The following is a 19,221-nucleotide window of genomic DNA, read 5'->3' as shown; positions in this document are numbered from 1 at the left end:
TTGCAAATATTTTTATGAAGTTTTGTGAGCAGGAAAAGAAATTTCACATCTGAGATTGAGAGGTCTGGAACAATTCACCAATGAGTTATTAGCTGAGACAATCCTAGGCTGTAACTGTAGACTTGTCTAGCAGCTGATTCATCCAGGTTTGGAAGATTTAGAAAAACTGCAGATTGCTATTGATGGACCATTAAGCTCATGCAAAAATACCAAATAGTTTGGAAAACAGCTTTTGCTTAATGCAATGAGAAACCTACACAAAATCACATAGACAGTAAGGGCTGAACCTCACTGCTCCATCTTTGTTGGAAAGGCCAAGACGGTGGAGGGAGTCAGCTCGAAGCATCAGTAGGAAATCAAACACCTGTAACAGAGAAGACACTGGAATCACTCAAAACCCAAGCCAGTGGAATACTCTTCCACCTCCCCATGGGATACTTTTGCAAGTACAAGGGAATTTTTAATAGATGCTGTGGCTAGTTCTGTAGGAGGTATCAATTCTGGTGTTACAGTACATATACATACTCCTATTAGCCAAGAAACATTTAATTCTACTTCTGGCAAGCTCTAGAGCACACATTCCCCACCTGCCACCCAAGAATTCCACAGACAGCAAGCAGCTCTTGACCTAAAAGCATAGGTTACTGCTCATACCTGCAATCTGATGCTGCTAGCAACAGCAAGGCTGTACGCATATATATAATGGCGTTGGACGTGGTGAATAAGCATCTCATACACCCGCATTGCATGGCTGGAGGGTAAGCTGTAGAGTTTTGTCTGCAGAGAAACAGAAACACAAATCAAAAGGCAGACTGACACTTGTTATTCAGAAATGCATATCTGCACTCAGAATTCAAGAAAAACACAGCAAAAACTTGCTCCTGAAAGCAAGATGAACAGATGGCTCTAGTCAGGATGTCTGCAAAGACTGCAGAGTAACTCTGCCTGGCTCCAGAAGGGCACTGGCTAGAACAATCAGCTCTTCACAACTGCTTAACCATATCTCAGGACATGCTACCCAAACACAAGGGATCTACTCAAGGTTATGAACCACTCCCTTTCTGCTAGTTTATGAACACATCTGCCCTCCACACATGAAAATGTGCTTACATTCATTGTGCAATCAAAATTAAGAAAATAAAACATTTAGCAGACAGTCATACAGTACCCAACAGCAAAAGGAATGACCAAAACAAGTGTTAAAATATTAAGTGGATAAAACAAAAGTCAGAATATTTAATAGTGGGAGAACAGTCATCTATAAAGGCAAATCCAGCAAAAGACTATTCTGAAGAAAACACATTTAATGCTTTGCAACATTTACCTGAAGAATTATCAAGAGTCCAAGAACTGCTGTCTTGACATCCTCCAAGGAAGCCGAATACGATAGCAAGTCCCTCTCTTCCAGTTCAGAAGGAGATGAGAGAGAATGTGCAGCTACCTTTTAAAAAGAAAAGCAATATATGGTTTAAATCTGCAACACACCTTTTCTTTATTTCCATCCTGGAAGATCAGGAAAGACTACAGCAAGCCATCCCTGCTGGAAATTCTGCAAGCCCTGTCACGTAGCTTGGATGTGCATTGATAGGGTTGCTAAAGCTCCCTTCCGCTCTGCACGTCAGACTCGCATCCTCCAAAACCCAGCAGTTTTACAACATCCTGCTGAGCCATGCAACTGGTAACAGTCACGGGTTAGTCTCCTCAGTCACAGTAAGAGGATCTGGCAAAAGATGTGGTGATACTACTGACAATTGACCAAACTGCCTCACCTTTTCTATGATATCAAGCAAGCTGTTAAAGTGATGTGTGTTGCAGCCTTCAGCCAGGTCTACGAGTAGCTGAGTGGCCAGTTTTCGGACTTGATGGTCTTTATCCTCTGGAATGTGAGCCAGCTGAGAGATCACAACCAAGTTTATCAGCTCTTCCTGCAAGAGGACAGATCTTAATAAGCCTTTACATTTTGCTGTCAGTTGTTCAATCAGCATGTTAAAAAGACAAATAATTACAAACAAAAGAACACTGATATTCTGATATCAGGCTTGTTCCTCAACTAACTGTTTGGTTCCTTGATCTTTCTTCTTCTATTCAATTAAGTGTTTCTGTATGCCATCCCTCCAAATATTTATGACTTTTGTTGAACTTGGATTCAATGCTTTGGTTTTCATCTGTCCTACAGACTTGATAGCCCAGGCTCAAACAGACTGCTGGCAAGGGATTTCTAGGGCTTGGTTCTTTGAGAGAGAGAAGAAACACGCAACAGCATCATGTTTTCACAAATCTTGAAGGAATCCAAGAAGCACCTCTGCCCCTTCCTGTCCTCTGACACTCTGGGTACATTCCAAGGAGCTGAAGACATCCCCAGAGCTCTTCTGTAACAATTCTCTCAGACAGCTTCCATCTTGGATTGTAATTAAACTGCAAGCAGTAAGACAAGTCAATCTGCTCACATCAGATTATGTCCAGACCTCATCTTTTTACAAAGCTTTTAAATAAACTCTGCATCTCTCACATTGACTTTCCTTTCTTCCAAAACAAAATGCATAGGGAATTAATTACCTTAATACAGGGAAGCAAATACACAACCAGGTATGTCCTCAAAACACAGCAGCTCCCACTGCAAGTTACACATACCTGTGTCCAACTAAGGACAATTAAAAGGCAAGTCCTCCTACAAGCACCCTAAAGAAACATGTCTATTGCGTGCAACCTTTAAAGCACAGTTCTGTGCATTCCCCAGTGGCAGAGATGACCTGAAGCACACCATAAAACATGCCTCACCAAAGCCTTTCCCACCCACTTAAGATCTCACATGTGATCATCAGAAACAGATAAACACACACCTCATAGAACTGTCTGTTAATACTCAGGACAAAGGACAAGACATCCAGAACTTTAATACGAACAGCACTACGACTTTCGTTCCTAAAATGGGAAGAGCAAAGTCAAGATGAATAAAATAAAGTTGCTGATATTTAGGGAAGGGGGAAGAGGAGAAAAGAAAAGTAAAACTAAAGTAAACTAAGAAAGTTCTTAAGAGTTAGAACAAAAACTGTTAGAGATCAGCTGAGCCTTCGGTTAATGTCTCTACATAGAAAATCAGGCTCAAGAATAACTGGAAACTGGAATTCCAGTTCAGCTTTTACTATTTCTGGAGACCTGTAACTGCAGCTTTCCCATTTCCAATCCAAACCCTGGTGAGCAAATTTAAAACCAAACATATGGCATTGAGGAAGAGTTGCTCTTTGGCAGCATTTCACAGATGAGACAGAAGTTTGTTATTGCTGTATGTTGTTATTTTAGAGCACAAGAATACTTTTAGGAGTACCAACTCAAAATCAGATAACTTTGATACTGGATAACCATATGCAATCCTGATGCTTAACAGGAAAGTCTTGTTTGGTGTCAGAACTACAAAGTGCTGTGGAGTGGAACACATAACTGCCTAAGCTAACTGGAATAGCACCATCCAACGGAAATAAAGAAAAAAAAAAAAAAGGCAGCAGCATAAATAACTTGGTGCAAAGTTTTTCTTCTGTTTAACAAAATCCTTTCATGTACCGTGCCCTGGAACTACCATACTTCTTAGAAGTCATTTACTAAGATTAGAACTTCAGAAGACAAAATTATCTAACATGAAAAAGTGGCAAGAAACATTTGAAAGTGCCTTGCATTCACAAAGTTATGATTTCATACCTGAAGAATCTCTCCATTAACATCTGCAGGTTGTGAATCCAGCCATCTTTGGCAGGATGAATGGATTGAGCTCTGTATGTTATCAAGTTTAATACAGAAGATTCCTTTCACAGAAAGATCAAGAAATTTTTTTTAGTGTATAAGTAAATACAATATATCCATTCCCCCAGCCCCCACCCCAAGAATAAGGCTCATATAAGTCCTTGCTGTGATTTTCTGGCCACTTGCTACTTTAGGACTCCCAACTTTCAACTGTACTGAGTAACAAAACAGATTCAACTGGCAACAAAGGAAGACAATAATAAGTAAAGTCTTACAGGTCTCTGATCAGCACATCTTTCCACCAGCTCAAAAAATCTCTCTTCAGAGCCATGGAATTCATTCTGGTCACAGAGTTCTTCTACCGTAGTCAAAAGATCATGTACAATGGACTTAAGTTCTTGGCTCTCCAGACTCTGAAATAGAGACAAAAACATTCCTAAAAGACTTCTACCTTACCAGAAAGTGCTAACTTTTAAATACAAACAGAAAACTCGGTTGAGAAGCACAGTGTTGAGAATTGGGCTAAACCTTCATTCAGCTTCAAAGTTCACTAGAGTGTACAAACAGGACATCAATTTGCAAAAATATTTATGGCAAGGTCTTTTGATTGAAAGCACATCAAGACAGGCTCAACACTTACCTGCAGCTGTTGCAGTAATCGCTCCATGATGTCCAAAAGGATATCCCACGTTACAGCTTGCAGCTCCTTTCCATACTTCTTTATTAGACGTGTTATGGACAGAACTATCTCGTAAGACACAACTGCATTGGGACATGTCATGGCCTGGAATACGAAGCATTTCAGTCAGTTAACAGTTGGAAAGCAGTGATCAGAAACCCTGTTAAATTCAAATGAAACACGTCTTACTAATTAGGAACTTAGCCTGAAGGTCTGAGTTAAATATATTCCAGTCTATACACACAAAGGGCAAAGCAAAGAACCATTTTATAAAGTGCAGTTATGCACTCTTGCAAACAGCTGTAGATCAGATGGCAAATACAGTCCCATCTTACAGAGCAAACACACATGAGGTTAAAGCTAGTAATTCCTGCTTGATGCACTTGGATGACAATTTTGAGAGCTCTGAGGCTGTCCCTGAAGACACCGTCCCTCGCTTTTTGTACCACACACTGGAAAGAGTGAAAGTTTTTGCTTTGTTTTTATTTTTTAAGCTAAAGTACCCACAATGCAGGTATTTGATAAAAAGAATTCAGACTTCACTTTTCTGGCCAACAAAGATATTCCAGAGGAGGCCTCAGTTTCAAACTTAAATCCTCTGTTGTTTTATTGTTTCCCCATGCTTCACCCCCTATGCGATTGCTGCCTCTCGTCCTTCATGCATACAAAGATCTCTTTGGTGTAAGGGACCACATTTTTGTTCTAAATTTGTACAGATTCCAGATATATACCTGATTAAAAAGTTCCTCCAGCATCCCATCCTACCTTGAGGAATGAAGGCAGCACTGAAGTTGGGGAATTCTTGAGTGAATTGAGGCGATGAGCACCCCACAGAGCCATCCCAACAAAGAACACAGCTCCTCTCAGCAGCGCTGCATCCGCCATGTAAGCTCTAAGAACAGAATGAAGGAAAGTCTTAGACCATGCTACAATTATTTTAGCATACAAGAGTCAATAGGAATATACACTGTCAGAGTAGGAATTCCCAGCTGTTATACATCAGAGCCTTATACACCAATTTACAAACATTAAAAGCAGAAAACCATTTAGTACAACTTTAAACAAGGGAAAATTAAATTCAGAAAAGCCAAAAAAATGAGCAATTCAGCAGCATAACTAAGAAGGGAATTCCCTTCTAAGCACCAGAACCTTCAGCTTGTTCTACTGAGGTCAGTGACTCCCTATCTATCTCAACAGGACCTCCACTGAATTCCTTGGGTTTTCTTAGATACACCTTCTTTACCTGTCTTCCATGATCCTGCACATGTTGTAGATGGCACTGTGTCCCAAATGAGTTCCCAAAAGGTTGCGCATAAGCTGCAAATTCAAACAGAACGCTTAAATATCCAATTGTTAAAACACGCATTAGCAGTTAGCTGGCCGATCATGCCTGCTTATGGTAAGTAAATGTGTCCAGCTATTCCCATGCCACAACAGAAGCCTGTCGCAGCAGCTGAGAGGAAACCATGGGTAAATTCCACGGACATGACACGACTTACACTAACAATGTGCTGATCCCTTAATACGTGAAACAACTTCTAATTTACTCTTAAAATCAAACTGAAATTTATGGCAGATGTGCACAGGCACATCCGACACTTCCATCTGTGAGGCCAAAACAGCAAACTCATTAAAAAACAAAACTACAAGAAAGTTCTGACCTTCCAGCACGGCTCACAGAGCTCCTTCACATTGATGGTACGGCACAAAGTGATGATAAATACTGGCAGGTTCTCTGATGGCAGACAATTATAGCAAACAACTGCATCTAGGACTTGCAAGGAAATCTTTGGGAAAGAGAAAGACAAAATGGTTATACACTTCTCTACAAATAAAGCAGGTCAAATGCTAACCTGGCAGACCCAGGCAATCTTCTAGAAGTCAAAAAGGATACATATATGTCTTTTTTTTTTTTTAATTATTGCGAGATGGAAAGTAAACCATAAAAAGCACTGCTGAAAAATTGATTCACTTATCAAATTTATCAATGCTCTGTTTGTTTTAGAATAAAATGATTATTGGTGTATGAGATCAAATGGCTTAGAAATACTTCGTAAGATTGTATTAGCTCTCTCATAAGATGAGAATAAACTGAGAGAAGAGTCTGATGATCTGATTTTGTTTGTAAAAGTTACAGTTTCAAAGAATTTCAAAGAATTCTAAAGTACTAAAAGAGACTCAAATTACTGACCTCTATGTCCACAGATGAGGAAGTCTGAATGCACAAGAGGCATATCTTGCTGTTAGGAAAGAACATTTAATTACAGTTGTTTGCTTAATATGATTTTAGGCAAATTACAAAGAGCCAAAACAGACAAGTAAACTGGCATGTTACTTTACTTATCATTCCCCTTACTGTGGAATTGTTCATAACACTCCTAGAGACACTGAACACTACAACCTCTTTATAAAGTTAGTTTAAAGTTGCACTTAAATACAACTCAGTATTCCTACACTAATACAAAAGCAGAGACCCGTTGTAAGACTGAGAAATGCAATCAGGTCCACCACATGAAATGGGAAAAGCACATGCCGTTAAACTAAAACAGATCTGAACATTGTAAGAAGGGAAAATCAAGTATTTGTCAGAAATGTCAGGTATGACCTGGAATGAAACAGATCCCGATCGGATGAAAAAGATTCCACTTATCTGTATATTGATTTGCAGCTTTCTCCTGTAATTTACCAAGAATAAGCATGTAGGAGTTAAAAAAAAAACAAACAAAAAAACCCCAACTTACTGGACCATGTCAGCTACATAGTCTTCCAGATAGCAGCTATTGAATTTCACCAGGTTCACTAAAACCAGAAGGAACTCAGAAGACAAACCAACATCCATCCACTGTAGTACAAAGTCAGCTAAAGAAGGAAAACAAATTGTGACAATATGCTTTCTACCCAAAAGTGTTATCCCTACCTTTTTCTCATGTCACTGGATGCCTGTCCCTTGACTTATTCCCACCAAATTAAAGAGGGGTAGAGACAATACTCACCTAACTCTTCTTCTAAGTAGGTGATATATCGTCCATTCTCTGTTAGAGCCTTGAACACTTCAAGCCGTTCATGCAAGTCTTCGTTGGAAGGATAGTCCTTAATAACCTTAAAAAAATGTGCTCTGAGGATCCCTAATCTCTCACCCTTAAAAAAAAAAGCAGGGAGGAGAGTGGATAACAGTGTCACTAATGAAAAAAGACAGTTAAGGCATGGACCTTATCAAGGTCTATAACAGTAATCTTCACGCCTGAAATTATTTTCTTTTCCTACAGGCTATGAAAGTCTCCTGAAAATACCTCCAACCTCCACTGACAATCACTCAGGTCTTCTCTATCTGTTCTATCAGCACTCAGGGCTGGAGGCATTTTGTCCAGCAACACACAAACAACATCCAACACACAAAGTAATCCATTGAAACTGCAACTGACAGCACTGCCAGTAGAGCATTTAAAAAAAACCAAGCCAGCAAACCAGAATCAATGCCTATTCTTTTCATAAGCATCTACCCCTATTTTTTCAGAATAATGAAAACTAGAACTTTGGTTTGATACAGTCTTACATTTGTATAACACTTTGTGAAATCTCAAGAATTCATAGTATGCTTAACTTGGCCAGGCTAGAAAAGCATCTCATACAGAACTTCTTGCATACTTGACATGCTGAAACATCAAAAACAGCTGCAGACTAGGACTAACAGGTCTGGGCAAAGACCATACAAAATTTGCTGTACTATGCTGAATTTAACCCAAAGTATTTCCTCTTTTTCAAGAATGTTGCCCCAAACCAGAAAAGTTTTCTATGAGTTGTATGAAAAGTTTTGCTATGAGGTCAAACCAAGACTTAAATTAAAACGCTTCCTCTTCCCAGTCACTAGGCACAACCGAAATAAGAAACATGGAAAGTTATAGAAAAGAGCCACCCAATATTTTTCACATTCATTCTCTGCGCAAACCCTAGTTTAAGTGTAGTGTTTCTTCTACAGTTAGTTTGTTTTCACCTGTCCTTGAACAATTGACTTTAGCAGATGAAGAACAGCATGTCTGGCTTCCACAGGGCGCTCTGGCTGGAGCATATCAGCTACCACTTTCCATATTGCTTCCACTGCATGCTGAAAACAAACATAGGAGACAGGCAGTAGTAGGAAAATTAAGCTGCTTCTGGGATCTTTAACCCATAGGTCAGTCATTAATTATGGCAAGTTAATGAACAAGATCTCCAGGGATTTCATGTCCATAGTTCTCTTTTCTGAGGGACACTCTCACCTGCCCAGTCATAAGCTCAGATGAACCACATGAGAGACACCAAATCCCATCCTACCTGACAACTTGCACCCCAGTAACTGAAGTTCTTCATTCACACACTTACTTCAGTTTGAACTTTTGTGCAGAAACCTTCACCCAAATACAACATGAGTAAAACCAATTTGAGGTTGCTTATTAACAAAACAGAATGAGCTAGCAAACACCTCTTCTACAGGATTAACATCATCTCCCACGAACTGTCCTGAACGGGCCTGAACATTCGCAGCATTCTCTTCCCATTCAGTTCAGGAAGCCCGTCAGCTATGTCCTCTCTGCTCCACAGTTGGTAGGTTGGACAAGACTAATTTCCTTGGCATGTGAGCCATCCTTTTACAGGTTTGGACAGCACAAAACAGCTTCTGGGATTACCAATTTTAAAAGGCAGTCTAAACTACAGGAGCCTCTTACGATAGGTTAAGAGCTGTTGCTTAAATTTTCATCCTTCCAATATTCACTGAACACTTTGAAACTTACCTCCTCAATTTTTTTTGTCTTTGCCACTTCACAAATTTGACTGATTGCTCGTATCCTATTACTTAATCCACATTCTATGCTCAGTTCCTGGAAAGAAATGTAGAAATAAGCTAACAGTTTATCTTACTAGAAACACTTATTCATTTCTCAAAGGGGATCATGAAACACTGAAAAATAAATTACACATTTGTCCAAAATGATCTAACCATTAGTCATCACTGGAGCTTTTCAGGAATTTCTCCAAAAACTTTTTTCCATTAGCAAATGATTGGTCAAAACTAGAACCTTCACAGAACTGGAGCCAAGCAGCTCTTCACCTCCAGGACAGAATACCTAATTTTCTTCAGAAAATTTAGTAACTCAATGGCTGTGGCGCTCACCCAGTTCACGGGAGAAGGAGAGAGAAAGGAGGGACGTTAAGTCCAGCTTCCCAGCCTTCCAGCGGGTAAGAGCTTGGCTGCTCCAGCACAGACAGGAAGGGATTCTGGTCTCCTTCTCCCTTTTATGCGTTTCCCTCCCTGTGTGCCAACTATTCTGTTTACAGACTTGCAGTACCAATTACTGGAATAATTTTTTTTTTTTTTTTCATTTTCACAAAACCGTAACGTTTTCATAAAATAGAAACAGTTTCCAGCTTGTGCTAACTGCCACCACATAAACTTCATCAAGCTCAGACTATAAAAAAAGAGCAACGTATTTTGAGGAAACACCCTGTAACCCAACATAAGGCAACACCATCCTATCAAATATCTCAAAAGTATTCAACCACTGAATAACTAAAATGCTGTAACTTTGAAGTAGGTGAGTTTTACATCCATTTCACCAGAGAATGAATTGAGATACAAGGTAAAAAGGCATGATCTGAGAGGGAATGCATGTCAAAACAGCAAGGAGAATGAGCAAGCCCTCCTTCTAATCTTCTCAGGTCAGGTAATCCAGGCACTATCCCCACCTTTACTATGGCCAGTTCTCACACCTTGAGTATTTCCGCAGTGATGATAAACTCCGTTTGCTTGCCCTCTGATGACTTTGAGCTTCCCCGGGATGTTCCCAGCCCCAGGAGATTCCTGAACTTCTCCTTCAGTCCAGAATCCTTGCTCTGAGGCTTTGCCATTGCTGACAAGCAAGCAGCACTGAGCCCCTGCAAATACAGAACAGGGTTTCCATTAAGGGAGGCCCAAGGGGAATCTTTAAGCAGGAAAACACCAGTAACAGCCATCACAACGTGGCCTTGACAAAAAGCTCTGGTGTCTCAAGCTGTTTCAAACAAGGGAGAAGCCCAACACTGAGAACAAAACAGCGAGGAGCCCACACTGCTCCTGCCTTCAGCACCCACATCCTGCAGCTATCTGAGGAATGTGGACCTCTGGGCTACTATTTTCTGGAAGCTCCGAATGCCCAGCACCACCACATCCCTCACAGAGCAACCACCATTTTAAAACCTCTGGGCTGATTTCTGAAGTATAAACACACACACACACTCTTTGGCGGGTGTGAGCTGAAGTATTTGTTCCCAGTCCAAAAGCAATGGACAAGCACACAGCACTGTAAAGCAGATGTCGAAAGTAGCTAGATGTGAGGAAGGACTTAAAAATCTGAGCGTTCAAACATCCAAATGCTGCCACGGCAAGGAGAAAGAGGGGGACCGAGAACAAGCACACCCATTACAGCAACAGCACATCAACAACATCTTTCAGAAACTGTCTCCCCAGCCAGCCCCAACCCGCTGCTCCTCGGGGACCCCCACACCCAGCCCAGAGCAGGACACCTGCTCCTCGCATGCTGGCACAGCCCCAGCACCCCACGTTCCTGCACAAACCCAGCAACCCCCCGGCTGTGCCCTGTGCCCCCGCCCCGGACAGGCCACGGCCTTCCCCACACCCCGGGGCACAGGCCACAGCAATCCCTTGTGCTCCCTGGGGACAGGCCACAGACCCTGTCCCACCATCCCAGGGGACACGCCATGGCCACCGGCCCAACATCACCAGGGGACACACCGCAGCCCACCGCCCCCGGGGACACACCAGAGACCCTAACACAGCCCAGGACATGGCACAGTGCCCCCCCCCCCCCCGCCGTCCCCCAGACACACCACAATCCCACCACGACCACCCCGGGACATGCCACAACCCCTTACGGACGCACAACGGGGGATACACCGAAGGTGTCGGTCCCCCCCCACACCCCGGCTCCCTGACGGGGGACCCCCCTACACACACACACACACACACACACACACCCCGGGGCACAGCAAGGCCCCGCCTCCCGCTAGGCCCCACCAGACCCCCCGGCCCGGGCAGTGCCCCCAGCCCGGGTAACGGGCCGGCCGGCCGCTCGCCCTCTCCTTCCTTCCTTCCTTCCTTCCTTCCTTCTCTTCCCTCCCTCCCTCCCTCCCTCACTCACTCACCCGCCGACCCCCGGCCCGGCCCCGCCGCCCCCGGCCCTCGCCACCGCTCCGCGCCGGCCCGCCCCCCCCCCGCCGGCCAAGCGCCGGAGCCGCGCCCCGCCCCCCCGGCGGAAGTCCCGCCGCTTCCGGCGCCCGCTCCCGCCGCGGTGCACGCCGGGGCCGGTAGTGCCCCCTCTGGGGCCGCCGCCATGTCCGCGGCCGTGTCCGCGGCCCGGCGGCTCGGCAGGGCCCGGGGGGCGGCCGGAGGTACGGGGGGGGGGGGGATGATCGGTGCTTCCCGGGGCTGGTGGGGTCTTGTGCGGCCCCGGCCCGGCCTTAGCACGGGGAGGGGAGGGCCTGCAAGCAGGGGGAGTGAGGGCCCAGGCCCAGCCGGGGGACCGGGGGCATGGTGTCCTTGTCACGTCTCCCTCGGAGCCCGGGATGTGGCAGGAACCCGGCGGCTGTCCCGCCTGTGGCACTGGGCGAGGGCCTGGGGATGCATCTTGTCCTTCTGCAGCCTCCTGTGTGTTTGGGACACGCGTCCCCGTAGCGTGACATGTGTCCCCAACTGTTGTCAACCTATTTCCCGGGTCTTTCCCAGCCCTTCTTCGCCCCGCGGCTGGTGCCGGTTAGATGTGAGGTGTTGCTGCTGGGTTGGGACTATGGGGAAGACAAGTTCAGCCCTCGTCGGGGTCCCCTGGGTGGTTGCTGGCACACAGGAGCGATGCTGTGGTGGGAGATGAAGGCTTCTTTCCCCTGACCTCAGGCCTGAAAAATCTCTCTTCCACTCTCTTGCAGCGAGCCAGGTTCCCAGCACAGCTGGCATCCTGAGGCGCAGCAGGAGGAGGAAGAGTGTCACCATTGCCTACGAATCTGGGCAGGGGGATGGTGCTGAGCAAGGGGCGACTGAGCCCCAGAGACCGCGCTGGGAGCCAAGGGACTGGCAGCAGCAGCTGGAGCGCATCCGGGAAATGAGGAGGAACAGAGATGCTCCCGTCGATGAGATGGGAGTGGAGAAGTGTTACGACAGCAGCGCACCTCCACAGGTAACAATGACCTGCTGCCCTGCTCCGTCAGGCAGGCACATGGAAATACAGCCCCATTTCCACAGCCCTCCAGCCTCCCTCATCCTCATGTTGCCCCTGGATATATGTCCCACTTTGGTTGACTCCAGAACAGAAGAATAAACACAGGGCTTATTAGGACTCTAGGCTGGGATTGGTCCCACAAGAGGTTATCGCAGAAGTGTGCATATGAGAGAAACTGTTCATCCTGCTAGAGGAGAAGAGTCAGCTGCTGCTACTCCGGTATTGGGCTTGTTGGCTTCAGACAGCCCTTGTGAAATGGCAGTGGGTGTTTTCTGAGCTATTCTCTGCTTGCATTCAGCCCCATGCTGGGCATGAGAGACCAACTAGCAAACACAGCTCTGAAAGGCCCTTGTCCTCTGCTTAAACTGCTGCCAGAAGAGTTAGCAGGCTGAACCTAGAGTGGGAGCTGAGGCAAAAATAGGATGATTTTGGACTTGAGAGTGAAAAGCCTCAGAGTGTATTGTGGCAGGGCTGTCTTCAGAGGCAGGCTGGCAAGACATGAAGGAATGTCCCTTTTTTCTTAAAAAATTCTGTAGGAGTCCAAGGAAAGTATCCAGCAAGATGGCTCTGTAATACAGAGCAAAAACAGTACAGAGAGAAGGCAAGGGGAGCCGAGAAAAATCTTTCCAGGCTGCTTTTATGCTCTTCAGAGCAGCACATAAGCGTAGGTTGCCTTCCTCCCCTCTTGCATTCCACTTTTAAGGGGATACTGGTTGAAAGGAAGGGCCATGCTGGGATGGCAGTGTGCTCCCCAAGCCTGGGAACACAATCAAAGGCCCCAGATGACACCTCCCTCCGAGGGGACCATTTGCATCAGTACAAAAAACAAAGCGGAGTGAGGCCGTGGTGCAGCTCTGGGACGCAGGGCTGCGCTCTCCATGCACAGCGCTGGTGTGGGAACATGGAGATAACCCATAGGCAGGCTTGGCAGAGCAGTGGGAGTCGTATGCTCCACAGCAACCTGCAGGGCTCTGAGGGAGGGGTCTCAAAGACACAGCTGCACAGCTTCAGTGCATGTAGCGTTGTCCTTATTGCTGGTACTGTGCCCTGGGCTTGGATCCCTGGGGAAAACGGTTAGCTTTGACTCCAGCTTCAGACAGCATCACACGCTCCACAGCCATGTGGGCTGGCACCAAGTGCAGCTGTGGGGCCAGAGGGACCGTGGTGCAAGATACAGAAATAACTTTTCTTCCCTAGGGAAGCAGGGTTGTTGCTTCCAAGAAAAAGTGGATGTTGTAACCCTCAGCACACACCAGTGCTCCTCACACAATTTCCATGCACTTGGAGATTTTTTCCTGGTGCGCCTGCAGTTTTGTTAACTTTGTTTGTAAGATACCTGGAGGAAGGATTGTATCCCACGTTATTCTGGGCTAGTCCAGGTTAGTTGCATCATCCTCCTCATTCTGGTGGGGACAGAATTGCATCTGGGGAAAAATCAATTCAAAAATAGGAGGTGGATGGTCTGGGCTAAACCCTGCATGACGGCATCAGTGGAACTTCTGGGTTTTGTGCTTCATCTCCCAGTCTCTGTCATCCCAGTTCTTTAGATTTGGTTTCGTAAGGAGCTCACTGGAGCCAGATACCCAATTCTTACTGAAGTCTAGTGGGAAAGGGCTGGGATTTTCGGAAGCTGCTTAGAGCAGAAGTTGCATGAAAAATCATTGGGCATTTGTACTTCTATGTCCTGTGGGGTCTCCTGAGAATCCTGTCATCAGGAGAAGCTTTGTCTGGCCCTTTGTGGCTAAGCACTGGCGTCTTTGGATGTGAGATCCCAGCAGACAGTAGCTGCTCTCTGCTCTTTTATGCGTGCTGACTGCTTAGATTGAAGGTGTTTCTTTTCTGTCTTTATTGTGTGGTAGAATTAAAAGGTTATGGATTATTTCTGTTGCAGCCTTCCAGCCTCTTGTAGACGGATACAGCTGAACCAGGGTAGGTCCATATTATGCACTGGACTGAAGATGGTGCTGGATGGGAGAACCGAGCCCCAGAGGTGGCCAGATCCTCTCAGAGATCTTGGGGTGTATCACTGTCTCTTTTCCCCCAGGTTATGCGCTACCAAGTTCTGCTGTCACTGATGCTCTCCAGCCAGACCAAGGACCAGGTGACATCAGCTGCCATGCTGCGCCTGAGGGAGCATGGCCTCACAGTCGACAGTATTTTGCAGATGGATGATGCAACACTTGGGCAGATCATTTACCCGGTAGGATTCTGGAGGGTGAGTGCAGGATCGCAGCAGCACCTGACATGCAAGTAGGGGAACCCTCTCCGCTGTCCTCCGCTCCAATGCAGCTGTCTGAGACAGCTCAGAGGCCCAGGAGAGGAGCGCAAAGCGGGTGCAGGCTTGTCCTTTGCAGGCTGCACTCGTGGCCAGTCACTGAGCTGACAGCAGGAGATCAAGGCAGGAGGCGGGTGCGAACCAGCCCTGCTCCTGAGAGACACTCTCCCAGCTGGTATTCAGCCTGCGTGCCGTGCCCTGTGGTGATCTTTCCCCTGGAGTCAAGCTGAAGGCTGTATTTTACACTAGTTTTAGCAATTTGTATTCACAGCAAGATTGTTTGCTGCAGTGCCTGGAGTGCGCAGGGAAGGTTAGAGCTAATCAGGTCTCAGCATTTTGCTTTAAAGGAGAAATCAAAGACCTCTGTCTCCCTTCTGCAAACTCCAATGTGTGCCCTCGCATGTCACATACACTCGGGAATGGTTTGTTTTCTGAGCTGTTTGTCTCTTTTCCCTGTATTGGAGGGCAACTTGGATTTTCTGCCTTTCCCCTTGGTTTTCCAGAACAAGGTGAAGTACATAAAGCAGACGACAGCCATTCTGAAGCAGAAATATGGGGGTGACATACCACGAACTGTGGAGGAGCTGGTGCAGCTGCCAGGAGTTGGGCCCAAAATGGCCTACTTGGCCATGAACATTGCCTGGGACAGTGTGTCTGGGATAGGTAGGTTGGACCATGTTTTCCCCATTCCTCTCCTGAATCCTGCCTGATCCATTCCCCAGGCAGAGGGGAAGCATTGCAGCTGGGTAAACTGCTTGCCCCAGGAGCCTGATAGCATCACTTCTATTTAATCATCTGCAGAGTATTTGGGTGGGTGAAGGATGTGACCCTCAACCACTCACAGCAGATGAGTTGCTATAGGATTTAAGCACGGATCCAGCTACTGGTTTTCCCCATATTTGATAGCAGAAATCCCTATAGGCAGTCACTCCCCTCAGATGCTGGTAAGCAGTGCAAGTATTACCTAATTGAGTAGGCATCCAAAAAGATGTGCTAGCAGAATAATGCTTTGAAATCTCTTTGGTGTCAAGTGAAAGAGAGGTGGCGGTAATTCTGTGATTTGGGGATAGTTGTAGGATAGTCTGAGGTTAATTTTTTTTCCAGGGTTGCTTCTGTTTAAACAAATCTCATTTGAGATTTTTGTTACGCAAGCTGTAAGAGGGCAGAAGCAGGGCTTAGTCAAAATTACCTTTTGAAGCCGGTAATTCGTGATGGGTGGTAGAAATAAATGGTTTCAGGCAATCTGTAGCTACAGAATTTCTGATGTGTTTTAGTTCCCGTGGCTGGGATAGGTGGCCACAGGTACATTTGTTTATTTGCCATGTTTGTTGACCAGAGAGCGTAGGAGAGCGCATAGCTGTACCCTGTGGAGCTGTGTGCCTCAGCAGCTATCCGCTGGGAGGAGGTCTGCAGTGGAGATGGGCCCAGGCCAGACCCAGGGCAGGTTGGCTCCTGCACGATGCTTGTTTGGGGAGCATGGCTGGCAGCAGAGCTGCCCGCAGTAGCCGGCAGATGGGGCTGGACGATCAGCTGCAGGGTCCCGACGGGCTGCCTGGCCTGGGGGCCCCTTCAGACAAATTAATATTCCAAGTGTATTTGCTGCTTAATGGAGGAGCCCTGGGAAAGCTAGGAGTGGTTCCACCTGATGAATGACTCCTGCCGCAGCGAGCACGCAACTCAAGGTCAGCGCGGGCGGCAGCTGACTCCTGCAGCCCCACTGGTGACCGTCAGCTGTAGGAAATGTGGCTCTTGCACTAGATTCGACAGCGCTTGGGGTCTGTTGTTCTCTCCCTGCTGTGGGGGAGGGAAGTCTAGAGGGAGCCAGACTAGCCAACTGTTTCCAAATAATTGTGTGCTCAGTTTTGATTTAGGAGGCAAGACTTAGTCTTCCTGTTTACAGCAATTTCCTGGGTTTTGCCCAATTAGCCATAGAGACAGGTTTATCGCTGCTGATCTAACAATAATATACTTTGCATTCAGAGCTTTTTAGCTCAAAGCACTTCATAAACATTCGTTTAAGCCTCATAAACCCTCTTGTGTTGGTAGGTATTATGAAATGTGTTTTCCATCTGGGTAAACTAAGGGGCAGAGATTGCAACTTGCGTAACATCAGCTGAAACACGGGGAGGAAGAGAACCCGGGACAGGCTGCCCTGTGCCTGCTAGATCAGAGCGTGCGAGCCTTTGAAGGGAGGCTGGGTCAGATTGTGTGAGCGTGTCACTAGCTGCGTGGTGTGAGAGATATCCATCCCATCTTGCTTTTGGCTCTGGGCCTAGGAAGAAAGCAGCACGTTTGTTCTGTGAGTGAACCTCCCCTCCTGTTTCACCTGCCTGTTTCTGCTTGCCCGTGGAGGAAGCCCATGCAGGGTGCTGTACCTGGTGTGCTGTGACAGGCAGCTTTTGGCTGTGCTCTCTCCGTTCAGGTGTGTCTGCCCCCACCTAAACTCTGGGCTCTCCCTTCCTAGCTGTGGACACCCATGTGCACAGGATCACAAACAGGCTCAAGTGGGTGAAGAAGGAGACCAGATACCCTGAGGAAACTCGGGTAGCGCTAGAGGACTGGCTGCCCAGGTGAGGCCCGAGACCCCAGCCTCCTTCCTCCACACCAAGCCCCTCAAGCTAGTTGCAGGAGCCATGTCTGCACACAATCCTGCTTATAGCATTTTCAGTGACTGCACTTTGGGTCCCTTCTCTCTATGGGGGAACTAGTCTGCAGGTGTTTCTCTCCCAGAGAGCTGCAGCAGCAGCATGTCAGCTACTTGGTTGTTTCCTGGCTATCAGATATATGTATCGCCACTAGTGCAGCCAGGTACCTGTACGTCTTGATGCCCAATTCTTGGCTTGGCAAGTTTACCGTGACCCAAGGCAGGTCCTTTTCTACACAGGACCTTGCTGAGCCTAATGGCCACAGCAGTATCAGACCATGGTTAGATTCTGGCCTTCACTGATGGTTAATCTTCAGTATCACATGCCAGCTGACAGGTACTGTGTTGCATCTCAACATCTGGCACATGCCTTAGCACAAGAGAATGACCACAGGCAGTTAGTGTGTCTGCCCCCTGCTCCCCACTCCAGTTCAGAGGGATCAGGAAAGGTTAGGAGGGCTGTTCGTAGCAGGAGGCTTGGAGCTGCCTCCAGGCGCCTTGGGAAGCCAAGAGGAACAGGCAGTAGGCAAAAGGGATCCATTTAAAAGCACAGGCTGTCCTTGAGCCCCTCTGAGCAGCTGTATCAGAAAGCTCATGTTTTTTCCTCTCACCGCAGGGATCTCTGGAGGGAGATAAACTGGCTCTTGGTAGGCTTTGGTCAGCAGACCTGCCTGCCTGTGAATCCTCGCTGCAATGAGTGCCTCAATCAAGACATTTGCCCAGCTGCTAAGAGACCCTGAGGGATCATCCGGTCTTCACAGAGCAACAAAGCTACTTCAGCTCAGCAGCAGCCCGGAGCTGAGCCCTAGTAAAGCTGTGCTTTGCACGGGGCTGGCTGTGTGACTGCAGGGAAACAGGAGACTGCTGCAGCCAGCTCAGCATCTCTGGGGAGGGAGCAGCCGCTGGCAATGGCTGAGCTCTCGAGAGGAAAAAGGGTCTTTCAAAGTGCAGCAGTCCCGCTGCGTCAGTGCTAAAGGCTCCAGCCCCCGTATGAATGCCTGAGCATGCCCCAGCAGAGCAGCAGGCTGTGCCGCGTCAGGAGTAGCTGGAGAGAAATGCTTTGTCCTAGGGGACTTGCTGCTGCTTGTAAATACACATTTAATAAAGGTGGTGGGGTTTTTTTCCACCTATGAGTTTTGCTGGCATCTGTGCAACACGGGGCAGGGGGAGGAGAGCACGGGTGACCTCACTAAAGTGTAAGACCATAGCAGCCAGTCCTGCCAGCTGAGAAGAGGCAGCGCACAACCTGCCAAGCTGCCTGCTTAGCCCAGACAGTGAGGAGCACTGCAATGAATAAGGTACAACTGCAGACCTCATGAGCCAGGATCAGAGGAGGATGCCGCCTGGACAAGTGACCTCTGGATCCTGGTGGCAGAAGAGCAGGGGGTAATGCAGAGGAGGGGGGGTTGGGGGGGCAGGAGACCAGCCAGCACTGCACTCAGTTCTGTGTGTGCCAGCAAGGGTTCTAGTGGCCATGGGAGCCAGGCTAGTGTGTGCCTCAGAAGCTGACAGAAGGGACACCACCACTGTCTGTGTTTTGTTCTTCAAAGAAAGGGCAGTGCTGACTTCATTGTAGAGCTTCAAAGGAATAATTTCAGCTACTCTTTAAACAGGCAAGGGAGGAAGCAAAGTTTATAATGTGCTA

General features: G+C 46.9%; 2 protein-coding genes across 7 annotated transcripts in view; one reads left to right on the top strand and one right to left on the bottom strand.

The window, feature by feature from the left end:
• The window catches only part of TSC2 (TSC complex subunit 2), a 35,331-nt gene extending 23,689 nt beyond the window's left edge, over positions 1 to 11,642 (bottom strand). For 3 of the 6 annotated variants that reach the window (XM_069810510.1, XM_069810511.1, XM_069810515.1), the window contains exons 1-18: positions 11,591 to 11,642; positions 10,160 to 10,324; positions 9,184 to 9,270; positions 8,406 to 8,516; positions 7,408 to 7,552; positions 7,156 to 7,273; positions 6,606 to 6,654; positions 6,076 to 6,201; positions 5,658 to 5,731; positions 5,180 to 5,306; positions 4,376 to 4,519; positions 4,011 to 4,148; positions 3,694 to 3,797; positions 2,841 to 2,922; positions 1,770 to 1,925; positions 1,325 to 1,441; positions 655 to 777; positions 258 to 364 (exon numbers count right to left, since the gene is read on the bottom strand). In XM_069810510.1, the coding sequence (XP_069666611.1) occupies positions 258 to 364; positions 655 to 777; positions 1,325 to 1,441; positions 1,770 to 1,925; positions 2,841 to 2,922; positions 3,694 to 3,797; positions 4,011 to 4,148; positions 4,376 to 4,519; positions 5,180 to 5,306; positions 5,658 to 5,731; positions 6,076 to 6,201; positions 6,606 to 6,654; positions 7,156 to 7,273; positions 7,408 to 7,552; positions 8,406 to 8,516; positions 9,184 to 9,270; positions 10,160 to 10,297 (1,946 nt within the window). In that variant the 5' untranslated portion in view covers positions 10,298 to 10,324; positions 11,591 to 11,642. The remainder of the gene's footprint in view (positions 1 to 257; positions 365 to 654; positions 778 to 1,324; positions 1,442 to 1,769; positions 1,926 to 2,840; positions 2,923 to 3,693; positions 3,798 to 4,010; positions 4,149 to 4,375; positions 4,520 to 5,179; positions 5,307 to 5,657; positions 5,732 to 6,075; positions 6,202 to 6,605; positions 6,655 to 7,155; positions 7,274 to 7,407; positions 7,553 to 8,405; positions 8,517 to 9,183; positions 9,271 to 10,159; positions 10,325 to 11,590) is intronic. The other 3 variants (XM_069810512.1, XM_069810513.1, XM_069810516.1) reach the window with 2 other exon arrangements.
• An 83-nt stretch (positions 11,643 to 11,725) lies between these two features.
• On the top strand, positions 11,726 to 18,702 carry NTHL1 (nth like DNA glycosylase 1). The gene is made up of 6 exons (XM_069810507.1): positions 11,726 to 11,836; positions 12,368 to 12,615; positions 14,702 to 14,872; positions 15,436 to 15,595; positions 17,397 to 17,502; positions 18,193 to 18,702. The coding sequence occupies exons 1-6, from the start codon at positions 11,779 to 11,781 to the stop codon at positions 18,314 to 18,316; spliced, it is 867 nt and encodes a 288-aa protein (XP_069666608.1). The 5' UTR covers positions 11,726 to 11,778; the 3' UTR covers positions 18,317 to 18,702.
• Positions 18,703 to 19,221: the final 519 nt, after the last annotated feature.

This window comes from Haliaeetus albicilla, chromosome 22 (assembly GCF_947461875.1).
Source record: "Haliaeetus albicilla chromosome 22, bHalAlb1.1, whole genome shotgun sequence".
NCBI classification, from domain to species: Eukaryota; Metazoa; Chordata; class Aves; order Accipitriformes; family Accipitridae; genus Haliaeetus; species Haliaeetus albicilla.
This window is presented reverse-complemented; position numbering and strand designations above follow the sequence as displayed.